This window comes from Rhinatrema bivittatum, chromosome 5 (genome assembly GCF_901001135.1).
Source record: "Rhinatrema bivittatum chromosome 5, aRhiBiv1.1, whole genome shotgun sequence".
Lineage (NCBI taxonomy): Eukaryota > Metazoa > Chordata > Amphibia > Gymnophiona > Rhinatrematidae > Rhinatrema > Rhinatrema bivittatum.
Window position 1 is genome coordinate 23511985 of NC_042619.1, and position 18033 is coordinate 23530017.

At 45.8% G+C, this 18033-nt stretch overlaps 1 protein-coding gene across 2 annotated transcripts in view; it reads left to right on the top strand.

Annotated features, from left to right (window-relative positions):
- FCHSD2 (FCH and double SH3 domains 2) overlaps positions 1 to 18033 on the top strand; it is a 537915-nt gene that overhangs the window by 421986 nt on the left and 97896 nt on the right. For both annotated transcript variants that reach the window (XM_029602137.1, XM_029602138.1), the window contains exons 11-12: positions 669 to 785; positions 13487 to 13591. In XM_029602137.1, the coding sequence (XP_029457997.1) occupies positions 669 to 785; positions 13487 to 13591 (222 nt within the window). The remainder of the gene's footprint in view (positions 1 to 668; positions 786 to 13486; positions 13592 to 18033) is intronic.

The following is an 18033-nucleotide window of genomic DNA, read 5'->3' on the forward strand; positions in this document are numbered from 1 at the left end:
CATTGTTAGTGATTACTACATAATGCAGTGTCTGAGCTGAAAAAATAATCCATTAACAAAGTGTCAGCACATTTGACAAAGTCCAGTGAAGTCATTTCTGTAAATCATTTCTGGGGTCAAGCAGTGTTTGGATCTGGAAGTTTTTATGAGAAGTGTATAATTCAAAAGTACATGACAAATGTGATGTATTTAGATGCTTCTTAAGAGTCGTCATTTTACTAAAATGTGTCATACTGTTCTTATTAAACCTTTGCAGTGAAGAGATCAGATTTTGTGTGTTTGGAGTTGGTAGGAATTCAGGAATTGTGTATTCTGCTGCTGTATGGCAGCTGTGATCTTCACATTTTCTAAGCCATAGACTGATCAAAACGGGAATACATTTCATAAAAACAGGAACCCTGCGACTTTAAATTTGGTTTCTGTCTATATTGTATACATAAAACACATTTTTAAATGAAAATTTAAAAGACAGTAAATAGAAAATGGCTTAAATAGGTGGTATTTTCTTAAATATTTGGAATGCCCTCAGAGTATCCGTGTTTTCGTCTCAGTGCATAATGTAAATATAGAAGTTGGGAAAGAGGAAGGGAGTACATGAGCCAACTATACTTGGAAGATCTTGGAAGGACGCTTTGTCTTCATGGTTTTGGTTTCCATTTGCATTGCAGAGTCGCCAACTAGAATCTGAAACTGGGTCTACAGAGGAGCACAGCCTAAATAAGGAGGCTCGGAAATGGGCCACACGTGTAGCACGAGAGCACAAAAACATCATCCACAGTAAACGGGTAAGAGGAACATGCCTTTATAGCCAGCCAATAAAAATTATTATTATTGTACATATCCCTTGGTGGTTATTGTACATATCCCATGGTTTTACTTTGTTCATATATTAAGGTTATTCACCGCCTGCACCTCACAATGGTACTTTTCCTATCTGTTTCTTACTAACTCTTTTTTCCCTGCTGCCGCCTCCTTCTCTTCTCTTAGAGCCTGCTCCTCTTTCCCCTTTCCCTGTTCATTGTACTTTCCAATCTGTCTTAGTTATTTGTAAACCAGCATGATGTTCCCACGAATGTCGGTATAAAAATGTTTATAAATAAATAAGGAGATGTAAAGTTAAAAAGTTTCAAAAATGTGCTCTTTCAGGGCCCTTAATAGAGATTTTGAATATGAATTGCCTAGTACTCAGAGTTGTCGTTTTGCAAACTTGTGAACAGCACTAAGTAGCAATGTTTTCATCTGTGACATACTCCCTTGTAGGATAATCTCTGATAGACTACAGAATTAAGCCTTGGCAATCCTCTCTTCCGCTTGACTTTTTGCCGTCTTGATTCATTTCTTCGTCTCCCTCAGTTCTACCAGATATTCTTCTTTGTGCTCCTCCCTTTGGGATCTTTTATATTTCTTGAATGCTGTTCTTTTAGCCTTTATTTTGTCAGCCACCTCCTTTGAGAACCAGATAAGTTTCATTTTTCTTTTGCTTTTCTTCACTTTTCTAACATATAGATTAGTTGCCTTGGTAATTGCTCCTTTTAGATTGGTCCACTGTTGATCCACTTCTCTCTCGTTCTCCCAGCCTTTTAGTTCTTCCTCCAGGTAATTCCCCATTTCATCAAAGTCCATAACACCTAAGGGCCGTCGGGTGCATCTAAACAAAATGGAAAAGCTGTTCGCTAAAATAATTGGATCCATCGTCAGCATCTGGGAGTAGGTCCCGGGGAAGGACCGAGGTGAGCATTGAGAAAAGTCTAGGAAACAGACTATCAAGTGGCGATGTGGTATTTGAACAAAGAAGGGGGGACGGGATCATTCCTCCTCTGCCAAGATGCAGTGCATATTTGGTCCTGGGCTCTCATGAGAGGCATCTTTTTCCAAGCTATGTACCTCCCGGGGACAGACAACATCCTGGCGGACTCGAGTCGGACCTTCCAACCCCACAAATGGTCCCTGAAATAGGAGGTCGCGGACAGCATCTTCCGCCTGTGGGGGACCCCGGACATAGACCTGTTTGCTTCCCCCGGAGAACAAAAAAGTGGATAGGTTCTGCTTCCTGGTCTGAACGGACAGAGGATCGGTTACCGATGCCTTTTCGCATCACTGGAGTACCGGCCTCCTGTATGCTTATCCTCCCCTACCACTGGTCTCAGACACTTCAAAAGCTCCAACCTGGACCAAGGCACCATAATCCTGATTGTGCCTTTTTGGCCACACCAGATTTGGTTCCCACTTCTGTGGGAACTGGCTTCATGCCCTCCAATCTGGCTGGGGACTGCTCCAGACCTAATCACACAGGACCGAAGCAAGCTACTCCACCCCAACCTCTAAGCCTTGTCTCTCATGGCATGGATGTTGACCGGGTGATCATGCAGACCCTGGGCCTTTTAGACTGCATGTCTCGGGTTCTCTTAGTCCAGGAAGCCTTCCACAAGGAGATCTTAAATCTCAAGTGGAAGAGGTTCTTGGTTTGGTGTGCAGGTCATGGTTTGGACCCATTCTCATGTTCCACACCAAAGCTTTTAGACTACCTGTTGCACCTCTCCGAGGCTGGCTTGAAAACCACTTCGGTGAGAGTTCACCTCAGTGCCATTTGGGTAATAATCATCAGGGGATGGATGGCGCTTCCATTTTCGCTCATTCACTTGTAGGGCGGTTCATGCGGCATGTTGCAGCTTAAGCCTCCAACAGGCCCCCAGCGGTCTCTTGGGACCTCAATGTGGTCTTGGCCCATCTCATGAGGGCTCCATTTTAAGCTTCTAGGATCTTGCGATCTGAAGTACCTATCCTGGAAGGTCATCTTCCTGGTGGCGATCACCTCGGCGCGCAGGCTTTGGTGTCGTATCCACCTTATACAAAGTTTTTTCATGATAAGGTGGTCTTGCGTACATGCCCGAAGTTCCTCCCATAGGTGGTCACGAAATTCCATCTCAATCAATCCATTGTGTTGCTTACATTTTTTCCAAGACCGCACGCTCACCAGGCTAAGCATGCCCTGTGCACTCTGGATTGTAAAAGGGCCATGGCCTTTTACCTGGAACGAACAGCACCTCACCACCAGTCCACTCAACTCTGTCTGCTTCAACAGAAACAGGTTGGGTGTCAGTGTCTAAGCAGACCTTATCCCATTGGCTAGCGTACTGTATTTCCTTTTGCTACGTTCAAGCGGGCCTGCAGCTTGAAGGTCAAGTCAAGGCTCATTCCGTTCGGTCCATGTCTGTTTCGGTGGCTCACTTGGGTGCCGTCCCTATTCATGAGATATGCAGGACAGCGACCTGGAGTTCGTGCCACACATTTGCGCCTCATTGTCTGGACAAAGATGGACGAGGTGACAGTCATTTCGGTAAGTCGGTCCTCTGTAATCTATTTCAGCCATGAAAATCCAACTCTTCCTACCTTGGGCCCTTTCTTTGGGCACAGACTTGTTCCTCATGTTCTCGCAGCTCTAGTTCATGTTTGCACCTGTTAAATGCTGCCTATGTTGGGAGCAGCCTGTAGCTACATATTCACCCATGTATGTGGACTACCAACCTGCTTGTCCTTGGAGAAAGCAGAGTTGCTTACTTGTAACTGCTGTTCTCCAAGGACAGCAGGATATTAGTCCTAACGAAATCGACCTGCCACCCTGCTGAGTTGGGTTTCCTTCGGTTTGTTTAATTTTTTGTAAATTCTATGTTATAAGACTGAAGAGGGACCCTGGGTGGACGGTGGCATGCTGGGCATAATCAGTGTGTGTTTCTAGAAACTTTGACAAAGGTTTTCAGTGCCAGGCTCCATCTGATAATGTCACCCATGTGTGAGGACTAACATCCTGCTGTCCTTGGATAACACCTGTTAGAGGTAAGCAATTCTGCTCTCCTGGCCGTTTTCTCTTCCTTTTCTTTGATCTCTGATAGTCATCTCCCTTCTTCCCTCCTGGATCATGGTGGTCATCTCTCCTGCCCTCTTGATCCCTCTGTCCTCTACCTTTAGTATGATTCCTGGGTTCCTCTCTCCCCTGATAGCTGCTCTCTACTTTTATTCCCAGTTACCAAGTCAGTCATTGATTCCTGTCTCCCTCTCTTTCCTCTCATATTGTTAACTCCAGTCCCATTTCCTTCTTCCTCTGTCATTCTATTCACTTTTTTAGTGCAGCTGTCCTCTCTCTCTCTCAGGCCAGTAGCAGAAGATGCTTCTCCCTGTCATCTCCCTACTTTCTCAGTTCTGACAGCCGCAATAAGCCTCTTTCTTCTCCACTTCCTCACAAAGTGCAGCAGTGGGATTTATGCCTCTCAAGGGATGAAATCAGTTCCTCTCTTCTCTGCCTCCAGTGGGCATGTAGCAGTGTGGTTCGAGGCTCCTAATGGATGCAAATAGTACCTCTCTGTCACTTCTCCTCCTGGTCTGCAGCAATGTGGGGTGAATTTTAAGGGGCAGCAATAGGCCCCATTCTCACTCTCCTGGCCTGAGGCAGCAACTCAACTAATCATAAGTAGCAGTAGCCTGCTCTTTCTCCCCAGCTAAAAACTTTCTTGCATCCCTTCTGGTGGACCTTAGATTGGGAACCCAGCGGACTAAAGCAAAAGTCCAAGGACCACACCCTTCAGAAAATCCACAACAAAAGGATATGAAATAGAAAGTTATTAATTAAAACCATGAAATTAACTACAAGATAAGACAATCAGGCATGAACAGAATCGGAAGCACCACATGAAGACAACATAGGAGAATTGATTGTCCAAATTTTAAACGCAGCCAAGACCATAATGAAAAGAGCAAGAGATAAGTGTATGATTATCGAATAAGTGAAGGGGAGACCATTTTTCTTTAGAGTGGGATCATCTGATAGCGGTTGATAGCACTGATAGAGAAACCACTAGTATGAGAATGTTATAGAGGAATGGCAGTAATGAGATGGTGTAGTACTTAGCACTACAGTAAGAATCCAGTATTGAAGTCAGAAACATTGAAGAGAAAAAGGAGGAAGTGAGGCTATACAGAATTAAAGGAAGGAAAGGTGATGTTTTTAATAGCGAACAAGAATAGAATCCAAGGCAGAGGGTAGTGGGTTTGGATTAAAAATAGATTCAGAAACATGAAGTGAGGCGAGAGGAAGAAAAGGAGGATGCAGATGGCCAGAATGTGGTAAATTTGAGTAAAGCATGCAGACTGGTAGAGAACGGAATTGAGGAGCAAACAGAGGAAATTCTCTGAATAGTTGGAAAGGTTGAAGAGAGTAAGCAATATAGGGATCAGAAATGGGAAGCATGTAGGAAAATAATAAAATCGGGAAAAAATGAGTTTCCTTACAGAAGAAAGGAAGAGATTGAGTCATTTCAGTTGATGTCACACAGCACCATAGTAAAGCAGGCATGTATGAATCTCTGATTATGGCTGTGAATGCTTCATGACATACAGTAACAGTACTTCTCTACTGCATCAACATATTGATCAAATTACCATCAGTTGGGAAGCCCTTTCAACAAAATGGTACTGAGTGCAAATTTCCAAAGGCATTCTTTACCTCCACCACTTACTCACCAAGGTGAAAATGCAGTCACAATGTACTCCATCCCCTGCAATAATTTGCTTGGCGGGGGAGGGGCAAGGGTGGCATGAATACATGATGATGAATTTCTTCCCTGAATCTACCACCATGCAGATCTATCTATTTACTTTTAGTTCCCATGCCAGTACAGCCCTCTTCCCTCACCCTGTCCACTACCCCCACTTTCCTGTTCTCCATCACTCACCCCTTCCCCACTCTGTTTTCTCTTTCTCCCCTCCTATCTTTCTTCCTTCTCTTAATCTCTCCTCCTGAACTTCCCCCATCTTCTGATGAAGTGCTCTTTGTCCTCCTGGCCCTGTGTGTGCCCAAAATACAACTTTCTCCTATCTTCAGCACCCCTGGTCCCATCAGGAAGAGAGTAGATGGGAAGGAAGAGGAGTGGGGGTCAGTAGTTGACTTCAACTGGCAAGACCTGGGCAGCCTCGCTAATAGAGCCTCGAGCATCTCTTCCTGATCTTCTACTGGCAAGGCCTGGGGAACCCTGCCAGCATCACTGTCCTGTTCTGGCTCCTCCAACTTAACCTTTTGTCCATCTGCATTTTTAAACTTATGCAGGTAACTTTGCCATGTAAGTTCCTGCACATGCACAGATAAACAATTAAACAGATGGACAAATCATCAGGCACTCTGACAGTATTTACTGTACAGAACGACTAATAACATCTTTTGAGACCTTTTCTTTAAGAATCTTTAGAAGGCAGAATAAAGCTGTTCTCCCAGGGCAAGCAGGATGGTAGTCCTCACATGTGGGTGACATCATCAGGATGAAGCCCAATCATGGAACACTTTTGTCAAAGTTTCTAGAACTTTGACTGACACACTAAGCATGCCCAGCATGCCCCTAACCCTGCATCCAGCAGGAGTCCCCCTTCAGTCTCTTTTTTTTTCCGTGCAGCAGTAGCCTCGCGGATCTTGGAGCTCTGTGAGAATTTCTCACAATTTTTCCTCATGGAAACTAACTAAAAAGTTAAAACTTTTACCCCATCCCGGGGTCCCCCATCAACCGCCAATACCAGTTGACGCTGGTAGGTTTACCTCGTCCCTCGTGGTTGGTTCTTGGCGGTGTTTTCATCGGTGCCCAATGGCCACCGACCGCGCGTTGCCCATATTTTTTTCTAAAACTATGGCAACTGGGTTCCGGAAATGCCCCGAGTGCCCAAGGACGATGTCTGTTACGGACCCTCACGACATGTAAGTTTTATGTTTAGGACCCGCTCACGACGTCCAACAGTGCACTAACTGTGCCCAAATGACGCCAAAATGCCTCAGGGCCCGCTTGGAAAAGAAGGAGCTTCTCTTTAAGCGAGTATCTCCATCTACTCCAGCTAAAGCAACACCATGTCGCAAGTCCTCAATGACTCAGTCTCCATCGAAGTCTCAGCGACATCGAGTCATCGATGACCTTCCTTCACCATACTCTGTCCGTTCGTCGGCATCGACAGAACCACCAATGAAAAAGTCCCGGGGAAAAGGGGCCCCATCCCCTTCTGGACCTGGGACATCAAGGCATTCCCCACCGGTGCTGGGAGCCGAGACTCCACTGATACAAGTGGACCCTCCGGCAATGCCTTCTGAGCCTCCACTCCCATTAGCTGTGCCACCGATGCTAGCTTCCAGGGCGGAATTGGACAGGATAGTCCAAGAGGCAGTTCTCCAAGCACTTCGAGGGCTCCAGTCTGCGCCGACACCCGATCAGATTCCTACCATGCTGGCTCCGCTGCTTGACTGTCTTGATGTCCTGATCAGTGCTTTGCCATCGGCACGCTTCCTGCCATGCCATTGGCACCCCCGAGACCACTGACACAGATACCGATTCAGTTATCCTCGGATGAGGAACGGAATTTACCGATGCCAGAGCCTGTTTCAGGACCATCGGGGCTCTTGCCACCCCGACGTCCATCAAAAGCACCGATGCCTTCACCGCCTCCATCGGTGCCTCCATTCTTCCAATCGGTGCCACCTCCAGATCCGGCCGGATTTGGACCAATACCTCCATCTAAAAGCCCTCAAGGTGCTGGAGATGCACCTTATGATCCCTGGGGTGATGATTCTTCCAACACTCAAGACTCGGATGAAATCCTGTCAGAGCTTTCACCCCCAGAAGAACACCGCTGCTCCCCTCCTGAAGATCTTACATTTCCTAACTTCATCATAAAGGAGATGTCTGAAACCATCCCTTTTAAGTTACAAATGGAGGAGGATGCCAGGCACAAAATGCTAGAGGTGTTACAATTTGTCGATGCCCCTAAATAAGTTATGGCAGTTCCAATTCATGAGGTGCTCCTTGATCTGCTTCAATGCAACTGGGAACACCCAGGCACAGTTCCACCAGTAAATAGAAAAACTGATGCCATCTACTTAGTCCAGTCAGCTCTGGGGTTTCAAAAAAGCCAACTCCCCCACCAATCTTGTTGTTGAACCTGCTCAGAAAAAAGTTCAAAAGATCTGGACCTCATACTTCTGCTCCTCCAGCTAAAGAACAAAAATCTTTGGATGCCTTTGGACAAAGTCTTCCATGGCTCCATGCTGATGGCATGGATAGCAGCTTATCAGATCTATATGACTCAATACTCCAGGAATCTTTGGAAAAAAGTCCAGGAATTCTCTGAAAGCCTACCCGATGAGTATCAAGAAGGCCTTAACTCCATCCTTCAGAAAGGACTCTATGCTGGAAAGCATGAAGAGGGGGCAGCATATGACGTTTTTGACACTGCCTTAACAGTATCGGCAGCAGGTATAAGCGCCAGGCATTGGGCATGGCTCAAATCATCTGACCTACGCCTGGAGGTCCAAGAGAGGCTATCAGACCTTCCATGTACTGGGGACAATTTGTTTGGTGACAAAATTCAGGAGACAGTTACACAATTAAGACCATCATGACACCTTGCGCCAGCTCTCCTCTCTGCCCTCGGAATTCCCAGCTACAACCAAGTGGTCTTTTAGACGTGATCTTAGAAACTTTTCCTATAAACCACGTCGGTACTTTCCTCCTCCGTTCTGTGCTCGGCAGACTAAACCTTCCCAGAGATGCCAGCCTCGACAAACCAGGGCTCCAAAAGCCCAACCAGCCCTGCAGTCTGGTCCGGCATCAGGGTTTTGACTCCTTTCTACAGAGCAGAAGCCAACCTCCAATATCCACAACCATTCCTGTAGGAGGCCGCTTGAGCCTTTTCCACAACATATGGCGCACAATTACTACGGACCAATGAGTCCTGTCTGTGGTCAACCAAGGTTACCATCTAAACTTTCTCACCCCATCACCGAACACTCCTCCTTGTCCTGCGGTAGCTTCAATCAATCACTCTCCGCTTCTCGAGACAGAGCTCTTCACTCTTCTGCACTCCAACGCTGTGGAACCAGTGCCTCGACTGCAGTGGGGTCAGGGGTTCCACACTCGGTATTTTCTAATACCAAAAAAATCAGGAGGCATTCATCCTATTCTAGACCTACGTGCCCTAAACAAGCATCTCTGCCGAGAAAAGTTCAGAATGGTAACCCTGGGCACCATGCTTCCTCTCCTACAACAGGGAGATTGGCTCTGCTCTCTTAGATCTCCAGGAGGCTTATGCACACATTGCCATATGCCCTCCTCATCAGAAATATCTCAGATTTGCAGTAGGCCACAATCATTACCAGTACCGGGTGCTACCATTCGGACTAGCGTCAGCACCTCGGGTATTTACGAAATGCCTCGCAGTCATCACAGCTCATCTCCGATAGAACGATGTTCACGTTTATCCATATCTAGACGATTAGCTCATCAGAGTCCCATCCCGGCAGGAAGTGCTCCACTCCCTCCATTTCACCATCAGCCTACTACAATCCTTAGGATTTCTAATCAATTACCCAAAATCTCATCTGTCTCTTTCACGCACCCTTTCGTTCATAGGAGCAGATCTAAACACTATCCAGGCCAAAGCGTTCCTCCCAAACAACCGAGCACGCTAATGATCAACCTTGGCCAAAGCAGTGCAGAGTCATCACACAATCACAGCTCATCATCTGCTAACCCTCTTGGGTCACATGGCGTCTACGGTTCATGTCACCCCAATGGCTCAACTAGCCAAGAGGATAATACAGTGGACTTTAAAGTCCCAGTGGTCCCAGTCAAATCAACCCATGTCCCACATTGTCCACGTCACCAGCCAGCTTAGTCTCTCACTAGCATGGTGGACAAGAGAGTCCAATCTTCAGACAGGACTGCCCTTCCACTCTCCAGAACCTCAAATTACTCTAACCATAGATGCATCCAATCTGGGTTGGGGAGCCCTTGTCGGCAACCTCCAAACCCAGGGAACCTGGTCCAAACAGGAAGCAAAGCCCCAGATAAATTTCCTGGAGCTTCAGGCAATTCGATATGCCCTATTTGCCTTTCGGGATTGCCTCTCCAACAAGGTAATCTTAATTCAAACAGATAACCAGGTAGCGATGTGGTACCTCAACAAGCAAGGGGGCATGGGCTCCTTCCTTCTATGCTAGGAGGTGGCACAGATCTGGGCCTGGGCTCTCTCCCACTCCATGCTACTTAGAGCGACATACCTGGCAGGCATGGACAATGTGATAATGGACAATCTCAGCTGGACCTTTCATCCCCATGAATGGTCACTGGACCCCACTGTAGCAAACAAAATTTTTCACCAGTGGGGCGACCCACACATAGACCTCTTTGCATCAGTTCACAACTGCAAAGTAGACAATTTCTGCTCTCTTCACCGCAGCCACCACACACCACCACGAGATGCTTTCGCCCACTCGTGGTCAACGGGTCTCCTCTATGCCTATCCTCCACTTCCTCTCATCAGCAAGACTCTCATGAAGTTAATGCAGGACAAGGTGCAATGATCTTCATAGCCCCTCACTGGCCACGTCAGGTTTGGTTCCCCAACCTCTGCGACCTCTCAGTCCAGCAACCAATTCGCCTGGGCACAGATCCAACACTGATAACGCAGAACAATGGGCTGTTGCGTCATCCAAACCTTCATGCCCTGTCATTGAAAGGTTGATCCTGCAATCTCTCAACCTCTGTGACAGTGTGTCCCAGGTCCTCGTAGCTTCACGAAAGCCTTCTACTAGGAGATCGTAATGTTCCAAATGGAAAAGATTCTCCATATGGTTCACCACTAAGGAAATAGATCCTTTTTCCTGCCCCATTCCAAAGTTCCTGGACTACCTCTGGTATCTCTCGGAAGCTGGCCTGCAAGCTTCCTCCATCCGTGTACATATCAGCACCATTTCAGCTTACCACAAAGGTAAAGAAGATGCCCCAATCTTAATGCAACCCCTGGTTGGGCGCTTTGAGAGGATTACTACAGCTGAAGCCTCCATTGCGTCCTCCAGTTCCAATGTGGGAACTTAATGTTCTAGCATGACTTATGCAACCTCCATTCGAGCCCCTGCATTCCTGCGAGCTTCGACACCTCACTTGGAAAGTGATTTTTCTAGTTGCTATAATATCGGCTCGCAGAATCGGTGAACTACAGGCACTGGTAACATACCCACCGTATACCAGTTTCCTTCAAGATCGTGTGGTACTCCGCACACACCCTAAATTCTTACCAAAAGTAGTGTCAGATTTCCACTTAAATCAATCAATAATACTTCTACCTTTTTCCAAAGCCTCAATCACAACCAGGTGAGCGGGTTCTGCATTCCTTGGACTATAAAAGTGCTCTTGCTTTCTATTAAGAACATAAGAACATGCCATATTGGGTCAGACCAAGGGTCCATCAAGCCCAGCATCCTGTTTTCAACAGTGGCCAATCCAGGCCATAAGAACCTGGCAAGTACCCCAAAACTAAGTCTATTCCATGCTACTGATGCTAGTAATAGCAGTGGCTGTTTTCTAAGTCTAATTAATAGCAGGTAATGGACTTCTCCTCCAAGAACTTATCCAATCCTTTTTTAAACACAGCTATACTAACTGCACTAACCACATCCTCTGGCAACAAATTCCAGAGTTTAATTGTGCGTTGAGTGAAAAAGAACTTTCTCAGATTAGTTTTAAATGTGCCACATGCTAACTTCATGGGGTGCCCCCTAGTCTTTCTATTATCCGAAAGAGTAAAAAAACGATTCACATCTACCCGTTCTAGACCTCTCATGATTTTAAACACCTCTATCATATCCCCCCTCAGCCATCTCTTCTCCAAGCTGAATAGTCCTAACCTCTTTAGTCTTTCCTTATAGGGGAGCTGTTCCATTCCCTTTATCATTTTGGTAGCCCTTCTCTGTACCTTCTTCATCGCAATTATATCTTTTTTGAAATGCGGCGACCAGAATTGTACACAATATTCAAGGTGCGGTCTCACCGTGGAGCGATACAGAGGCATTATGATATTTTCCGTTTTATTCACCATTCCCTTTCTAATAATTCCCAACATTCTGTTTGCTTTTTTGACTGCCGCAGCACACTGAACCGATGATTTCAATGTTATCATCCACTATGACGCCTAGATCTTTCTTGGGTAGTAGCACCTAATATGGAACCTAACGTTGTGTAACTATAGCATGGGTTATTTTTCCCTAAATGCATCACCTTGCACTTATCCACATTAAATTTCATCTGCCATGTAGATGCCCAATTTTCCAGCCTTACAAGGTCTTCCTGCAATTTATCACAATCTGCTTGTGATTTAACTACTCTGAACAATTTTATATCATCTGCAAATTTGATTACCTCACTCGTCGTATTTCTTTCCAGATCATTTATAAATATATTGAAAAGTAAGGGTCCCAGTACAGATCCCTGAGACACTCCACTGCCCACTCCCTTCCACTGAGAAAATTGTCCTTAGGATTCCTATTTGGACCACACTGCAGCCCATAGGAAGTCCACCCAACTGTTTGTCTCCTTCAATAAAAACAAATTGGAAGCTTCAGTAGGCAAGCAGACCCTGTCCACCTGGCTGGCGGACTGTATCTCCTTCTGCTACCAACAAGCAGGCCTTCCACTACAAGAACGCGTGAGAGCGCATTCAGTAAGAGCTATGGCAACGACAGTAGCACACCTCCGTTCTGTACCTCTTGTTGACACCTGCAAAGCTGCAATATGGAGTTCTCTTCATACTTTTGCAGCTCATTATTGTCTCGACAAGACTGGCAGACAAGATTCCATCTTCGGCCAGTCTGACCTGCGTAATTTGTTTCCAGTTTAATAACCCAACTTCCTTCCAGCGACCCACTGAAATTCAGGCTGCCCTCCTAACCAAAACCACCCCAGTTGTTGTGCCTCTTGGGTGTTTTGGGCCTATTATATTCGGGCATCCTGTAGCTTGCTACTCATCCACATGTGACTACCACCATCCTGCTTGTCCTGAGAGAAAGCAGAGTTGCTTACCTGTAACAGGTGTTCTCCCAGGACAGCAGGATGTTAATCCTCACGAAACCCGCCCGCCACCCCGCGGAATTGGTTTCACTAACGTTTTCTTATTTTATTTTTCGCTCGTACTTTTTACTACAAACGAAACTGAAGGGGGACCCCTGCTGGATGCAGAGTTAGGGGCAAGTTGGGCATGCTCAGTGTGTGCCAGTCAAAGTTCTAGAAACTTTGACAAGTGTTCCGTGATTGGGCTCCATCCTGATGATGTCACCCACATGCGAGGACTAACATCCTGCTGTCTTGGGAGAGCACCTGTTACAGGTAAGCAACTCATCTGTCACATGTTTCCTTGACTTAGCAATTTTAAGACAACTAATCTTTTTTTTTCATGGTTTCTTTGTGTTTAATATCTGACAAATGTATTAGTTTGATTCATTCATTAAGACTAGAATTGTTTCGCATGCAACATTTGTGAGACTTCTGATGTCTAGGCTTGTAAACCCAGCGATTCTTGGTGGGCTGTCCCTAACTGTCCCTTTGTAGTGATGAAGATGGCAATATTTGAATCAGTTTTTCCCTTTCAGTAGGCAGCAGCAGCTTATGCTTTGGGGTTTTCTTTTTGATAGGCACTTGATGAACTAGAATGTCAAGGCACCCCAGCATTGGAACAAAGCAGACTAGAACTGGAGCAAAAGATAGAAGAAACCAGAGAGAGTCTTCGCAAGGCTGAGGTGAGAGAGAACATCCTTCATAAATGTTACCCTGAGCATAGAAAAAAAGCACGGTATGACCATAAACACTTATTCCTGCAAGCCTTGATCTAATGATTTTCAAGTAATGGTGTGGCACATCAAGACACATAACTGTTTATATGCACACAGAAATCTTTTGCCATGCAGCTGCTTTACATATATGTCAATTCCTTATTGGCCAATTGAATTTGTCCAGTTTGGAGCTTACATGCATGTAAAGTACTGGGCATGCCATCAAAAATTCTACTGCTGATCTCAAAACAGAACACGGCTTTTGATAAATACGACCCTTTGTAATTCTAATGGAAACAAATTGAAGGTCCTTACATAGTGTGTGTAACGTGAGCATCAGGTGTGCCATAAGCATTCAGTTGGTACATGGAAAGAGATAATAGTATTGACTTAAGGGGAGAGACTGAGCTTGCCTTCTTTATACGAACTCGGAAGATTACTTGAGACTGCTGAAGTCTGTGGCATTTCTCCAACCCTTTTATTGACTTCATTTTTATATTAGTTTCTTCCTCAATATCAATTTGGTTTAGCACACCACTAACTTTGCCAGGCCAGCTGTTTTATTTTTTCTTCTGTTTCAAGTGAGAATATTTACAAGAGCTAAATCTGGATTTCTGTGGTGTATTTGCAAAGCTGTACAGTCACACTGAGGTAAACACGTGAGACAAGGCATTTTCTTATCTCTCTTGCTAGAGAAGTCACACACACTTCATGAGCTGTCATGGTTGTATGATATTCAGCAAAACCCCAATTACTTAGATACCATAAGGTCACTTTGAAGTGTATCAGTGGGTGCCTGTGACGTAAGCCTACCTCCCCATACATAGGCCGTAGTAGGTAATGTTACCAAACCTGCTATTGAGTAATGCCTAATGCTAATAAGAACATAAGAAAATGCCATACTGGGTCAGACCAAGGGTCCATCAAGCCCAGCATCCTGTTTCCAACAGTGGCCAATCCAGGCCATAAGAACCTGGCAAGTACCCAAAAACTAAGTCTATAATGATAGCAGAATTTTGGACAGTACTGCAGACTCACTGATAAAAAAGGGTTTCTTGTATAAAGCTTGAGAATAGTAGTAGTAGTAATCTCTGCCTGCCTAAGTAAAACTCCTGGAGCATCTGGTTTACCACCTTCTAAGGGTATAGCTACCCTCCTAGAGCATATGGAAGAATGTGGGTTTTCCCTCAGGGTTTCACATACCCCTGTATATTGTACCTGCAGGGGGATAACCTAGTGAATTCCAATGGGAGTAGAGATTTCTGACTATCTTCTGGATGTTGTACATGCTGCAGAACTAGGACTATTCAGAACAATGAAACTTATTTTAAAATTTAAATGTGGTGTGCTATACGGTTTAGGGTTGCGAATACAAAAAACCTGAGTTTAAAATCATTTACGAATTGTTCTCTCCCTATCATGGTCTTTGCTTATTATGATTTTCTGGATGATCACAATGGGAGTTTCTCTTTTGGCCCACTTGCAAGATCTCTGGTATCAGTTTGAGTACAGCTGTATAATATATAAGGTATTTGTTGACAAGGTATATCAGAAAGCAGTTATTGCTTTTTAACAAGGTAACACCCTTCTGAAGTTTGAGTCTCCTAATTGTACACATTCCACACCTACCTAAAGAATTAACTTTTTTCAAATTAACCTTTTCTTAATTTCCTCAGTTGCCTTTGCTTCCTTCACTCCCTCAGCCCCATGGTATCGTTTTCCATACTGTTTTGCCTTCTTAGACTTGCTGCAGATGCTGTAAGATTTTGTAAGGAACCCCTTGTAAGATGCCATATAAATAAAATATATAAAAATGTATCACTGAACATAAATCATTTTGTGCAAAAGGGGCTTTTATGCTATTTGTATAAAACTGTCCTGTGCCTATCAGCTCACATCTGCTCATTTTAAAGGTTAAAAGTCAGTAGATGTGAATGGATAACATAGGTAATAGCTTGCTTTGGGATGTATCAGAAGCCGTCACTGATACTACTTTACTCCAAGGACAGGCAGGATGGCAGTCCTCACACACAGGTGACATCTTCCGATGAAGCCTGGCACGGAAAATTTATTCAGTTTCTAGAACTTTGAGCCTCTCTGAGCATGCTCAGGCATGCATTATATACCACACAGGGTCCCCTCAGTCTTTTCTGCGAAGCCAAAACTTGGGAGACCCCATCAGACAGAGGGAGACCCCACAAAACTAACCTCTCAACATCCACACCATCAGAGACAGCGCTCTGAGGTTTGGATGATGTAACTACCCCTGATCCTGTGTTACCAGGGTCGAGGAGGTACCCAGATTGATTGGGTCTCAATTGAGAGGTCCTGCAAGAGTGTAAACCAAGCCAGATGCGGCCAACACGGGGCTATGAGGATCATGGATCCCTCGTCCCACCGGAGCTTCAGGAGTGTCTTCAACAGCAGTGGGAGTGGCAGGTGAAGGCGTCTGAGGCTGCTTTGCTGTAAAAGGCTTTCACCTTCTTGTTCTCGGGGGAGGCAAACAGATCTACGTCCGGGGTGACCCAAAGACAAAAGATCTTGTCCGCTACATTAGATCTAGAGACCACTCGTGGGGCTGAAAAGCCTGACTGAGGCGGTCCCCCACTACATTCCCCGTCCCTGCCAGGTAGATTGCCCAAAGGGACATCTGCTGAGAGCGGACCCAGGACCAAATCTGAACCGCCTCCTGGCACAGAGGGAATGATCCCACCCTGTTTGTTGATATATTACATAGCCACCTGGTTGTTGGTCTGGATGAGGACCGATTTGGACACTAAGCGGTCCTGGAGGCTGTAGTGAACCACTGGGAGCCATGGAGGATTGGCCCCACTCACCATGAGGTCACTTTGGGGACATTGCAGTTGAGACTGGTGCATCTCCTTCAATGGGGACCAATTCTGATGCTTCTCCAACCTCCCTTGATGTTTGGCTTAGTCCTTCCCTGGTGCAGAGGCTGAAGACAATGAACCAGACATCTTCGACCTGGAAGAGCTGGGCAATGGCTCACCTCCAGGAAGCCTTCGACTAGGAAGTCGTATGGCCTGAAGTGGAAATGATTTCACATGTGTGCTCAGCAATGGTTGGAACTGTTTACCTGCTTCGTCCCGAAGCTCTTGGACTACCTGTTGCACCTTTCGGAGTCTGGTCTAAAAACCAATTCGGTAAGGTGCATCTGAGTGGATGGTGTGCCCTTCTCAGAACATCCTTTGGTCAGACGGTTCATGCGCGGTCTGCTTCATTTAAAGCCTCCTCTGTGCCCTCCACCTGTGGAGCCCATGCACTTGTGAGACCTGAAGTTTCTGTCCTGGAAGGTCCTCGTCCTAGTTGCAGTCACCTCAGCACACCGGGTCAGCGAGCTTCAGGCGCTGACCCGGTGTGCTTATATGAAGTTCTTCCATGATAGGCTGGTCCTTTGTATCCACCCTAAGTTCTTGCCTAAGGTGGTATCGGACTTTCTTCTGAGCCAGTCTATCATCCTGCCTACCTTCTTCCCACAGCCACATGCGCACCTGGGTGAAAGGTCCTTACATATTTTGGACTGTAAGAGGGCCTTGGCATTCTACCTGGAGAGAACAGCAGGCCGTAGACCGTCTACGCAACTCTTCATTTTGTTTGATAAAAACAGACTGGGAATTACTGTGGCCAAACACACACTATCTTCTTGGCTAGCAGACTGTATCTCCTTCTGGCATGTGCAAGCAGTCCTGCAACTTGATGGCCATGTTAAGGCTCACACCGTCTGGGCCACGGCAGCTTTGGTGGCCAACCTGAATGAAGACCCTGTGACGAAGATCTGCAGGGCCGCAACATATTTGAAGCTCACTATTGCTTGGAAAGGGATGGCTGACAGGATAAGCAGGTTCAGCCAATCTGTCCTCCAAAACCTTTTTCAGGTCTAAACCCAACTCTTCCACCTAGGGCCCTGTTTTTCGGGTTCAGGCTGTCTTCTTCCGTGTCCAACAGCACCTAGTTTGTTGTGCCTGTTCGCATCTGTTTGGTGTCTGTTGGTCCGCTCTGTTCAGAGACAGCCTGCAGCTAGGTATTCATCCATATGTGAGCACTACCATCCTGCTTATCCTAGGAGAAAGCAGAGTTGCTTACCTGTAACAGGTGTTCTCCTAGGATAGCAGGATGTTAGTCCTCACAAAACCTGCCCACCACCCCGCGGAGTTAGGTTTCTTTTCAAGCTTGTTATTTTAGTTTTATGATTCTCTGTAACAAGACTGAAGGGGGACACTGCATGGCCACATGGATAGTGGCATGCTGGGCATGGTCAGTGTGCCAGTCAAAGCTGCAAAAACTTTGACAGACGTTTTTCATGCCGGGCTCCATCTAATGATGTCACCCATACTTGAGGACTAACATCCTGCTGTTCTAGGAGAATACTTGTTACAGGTAAGCAACTC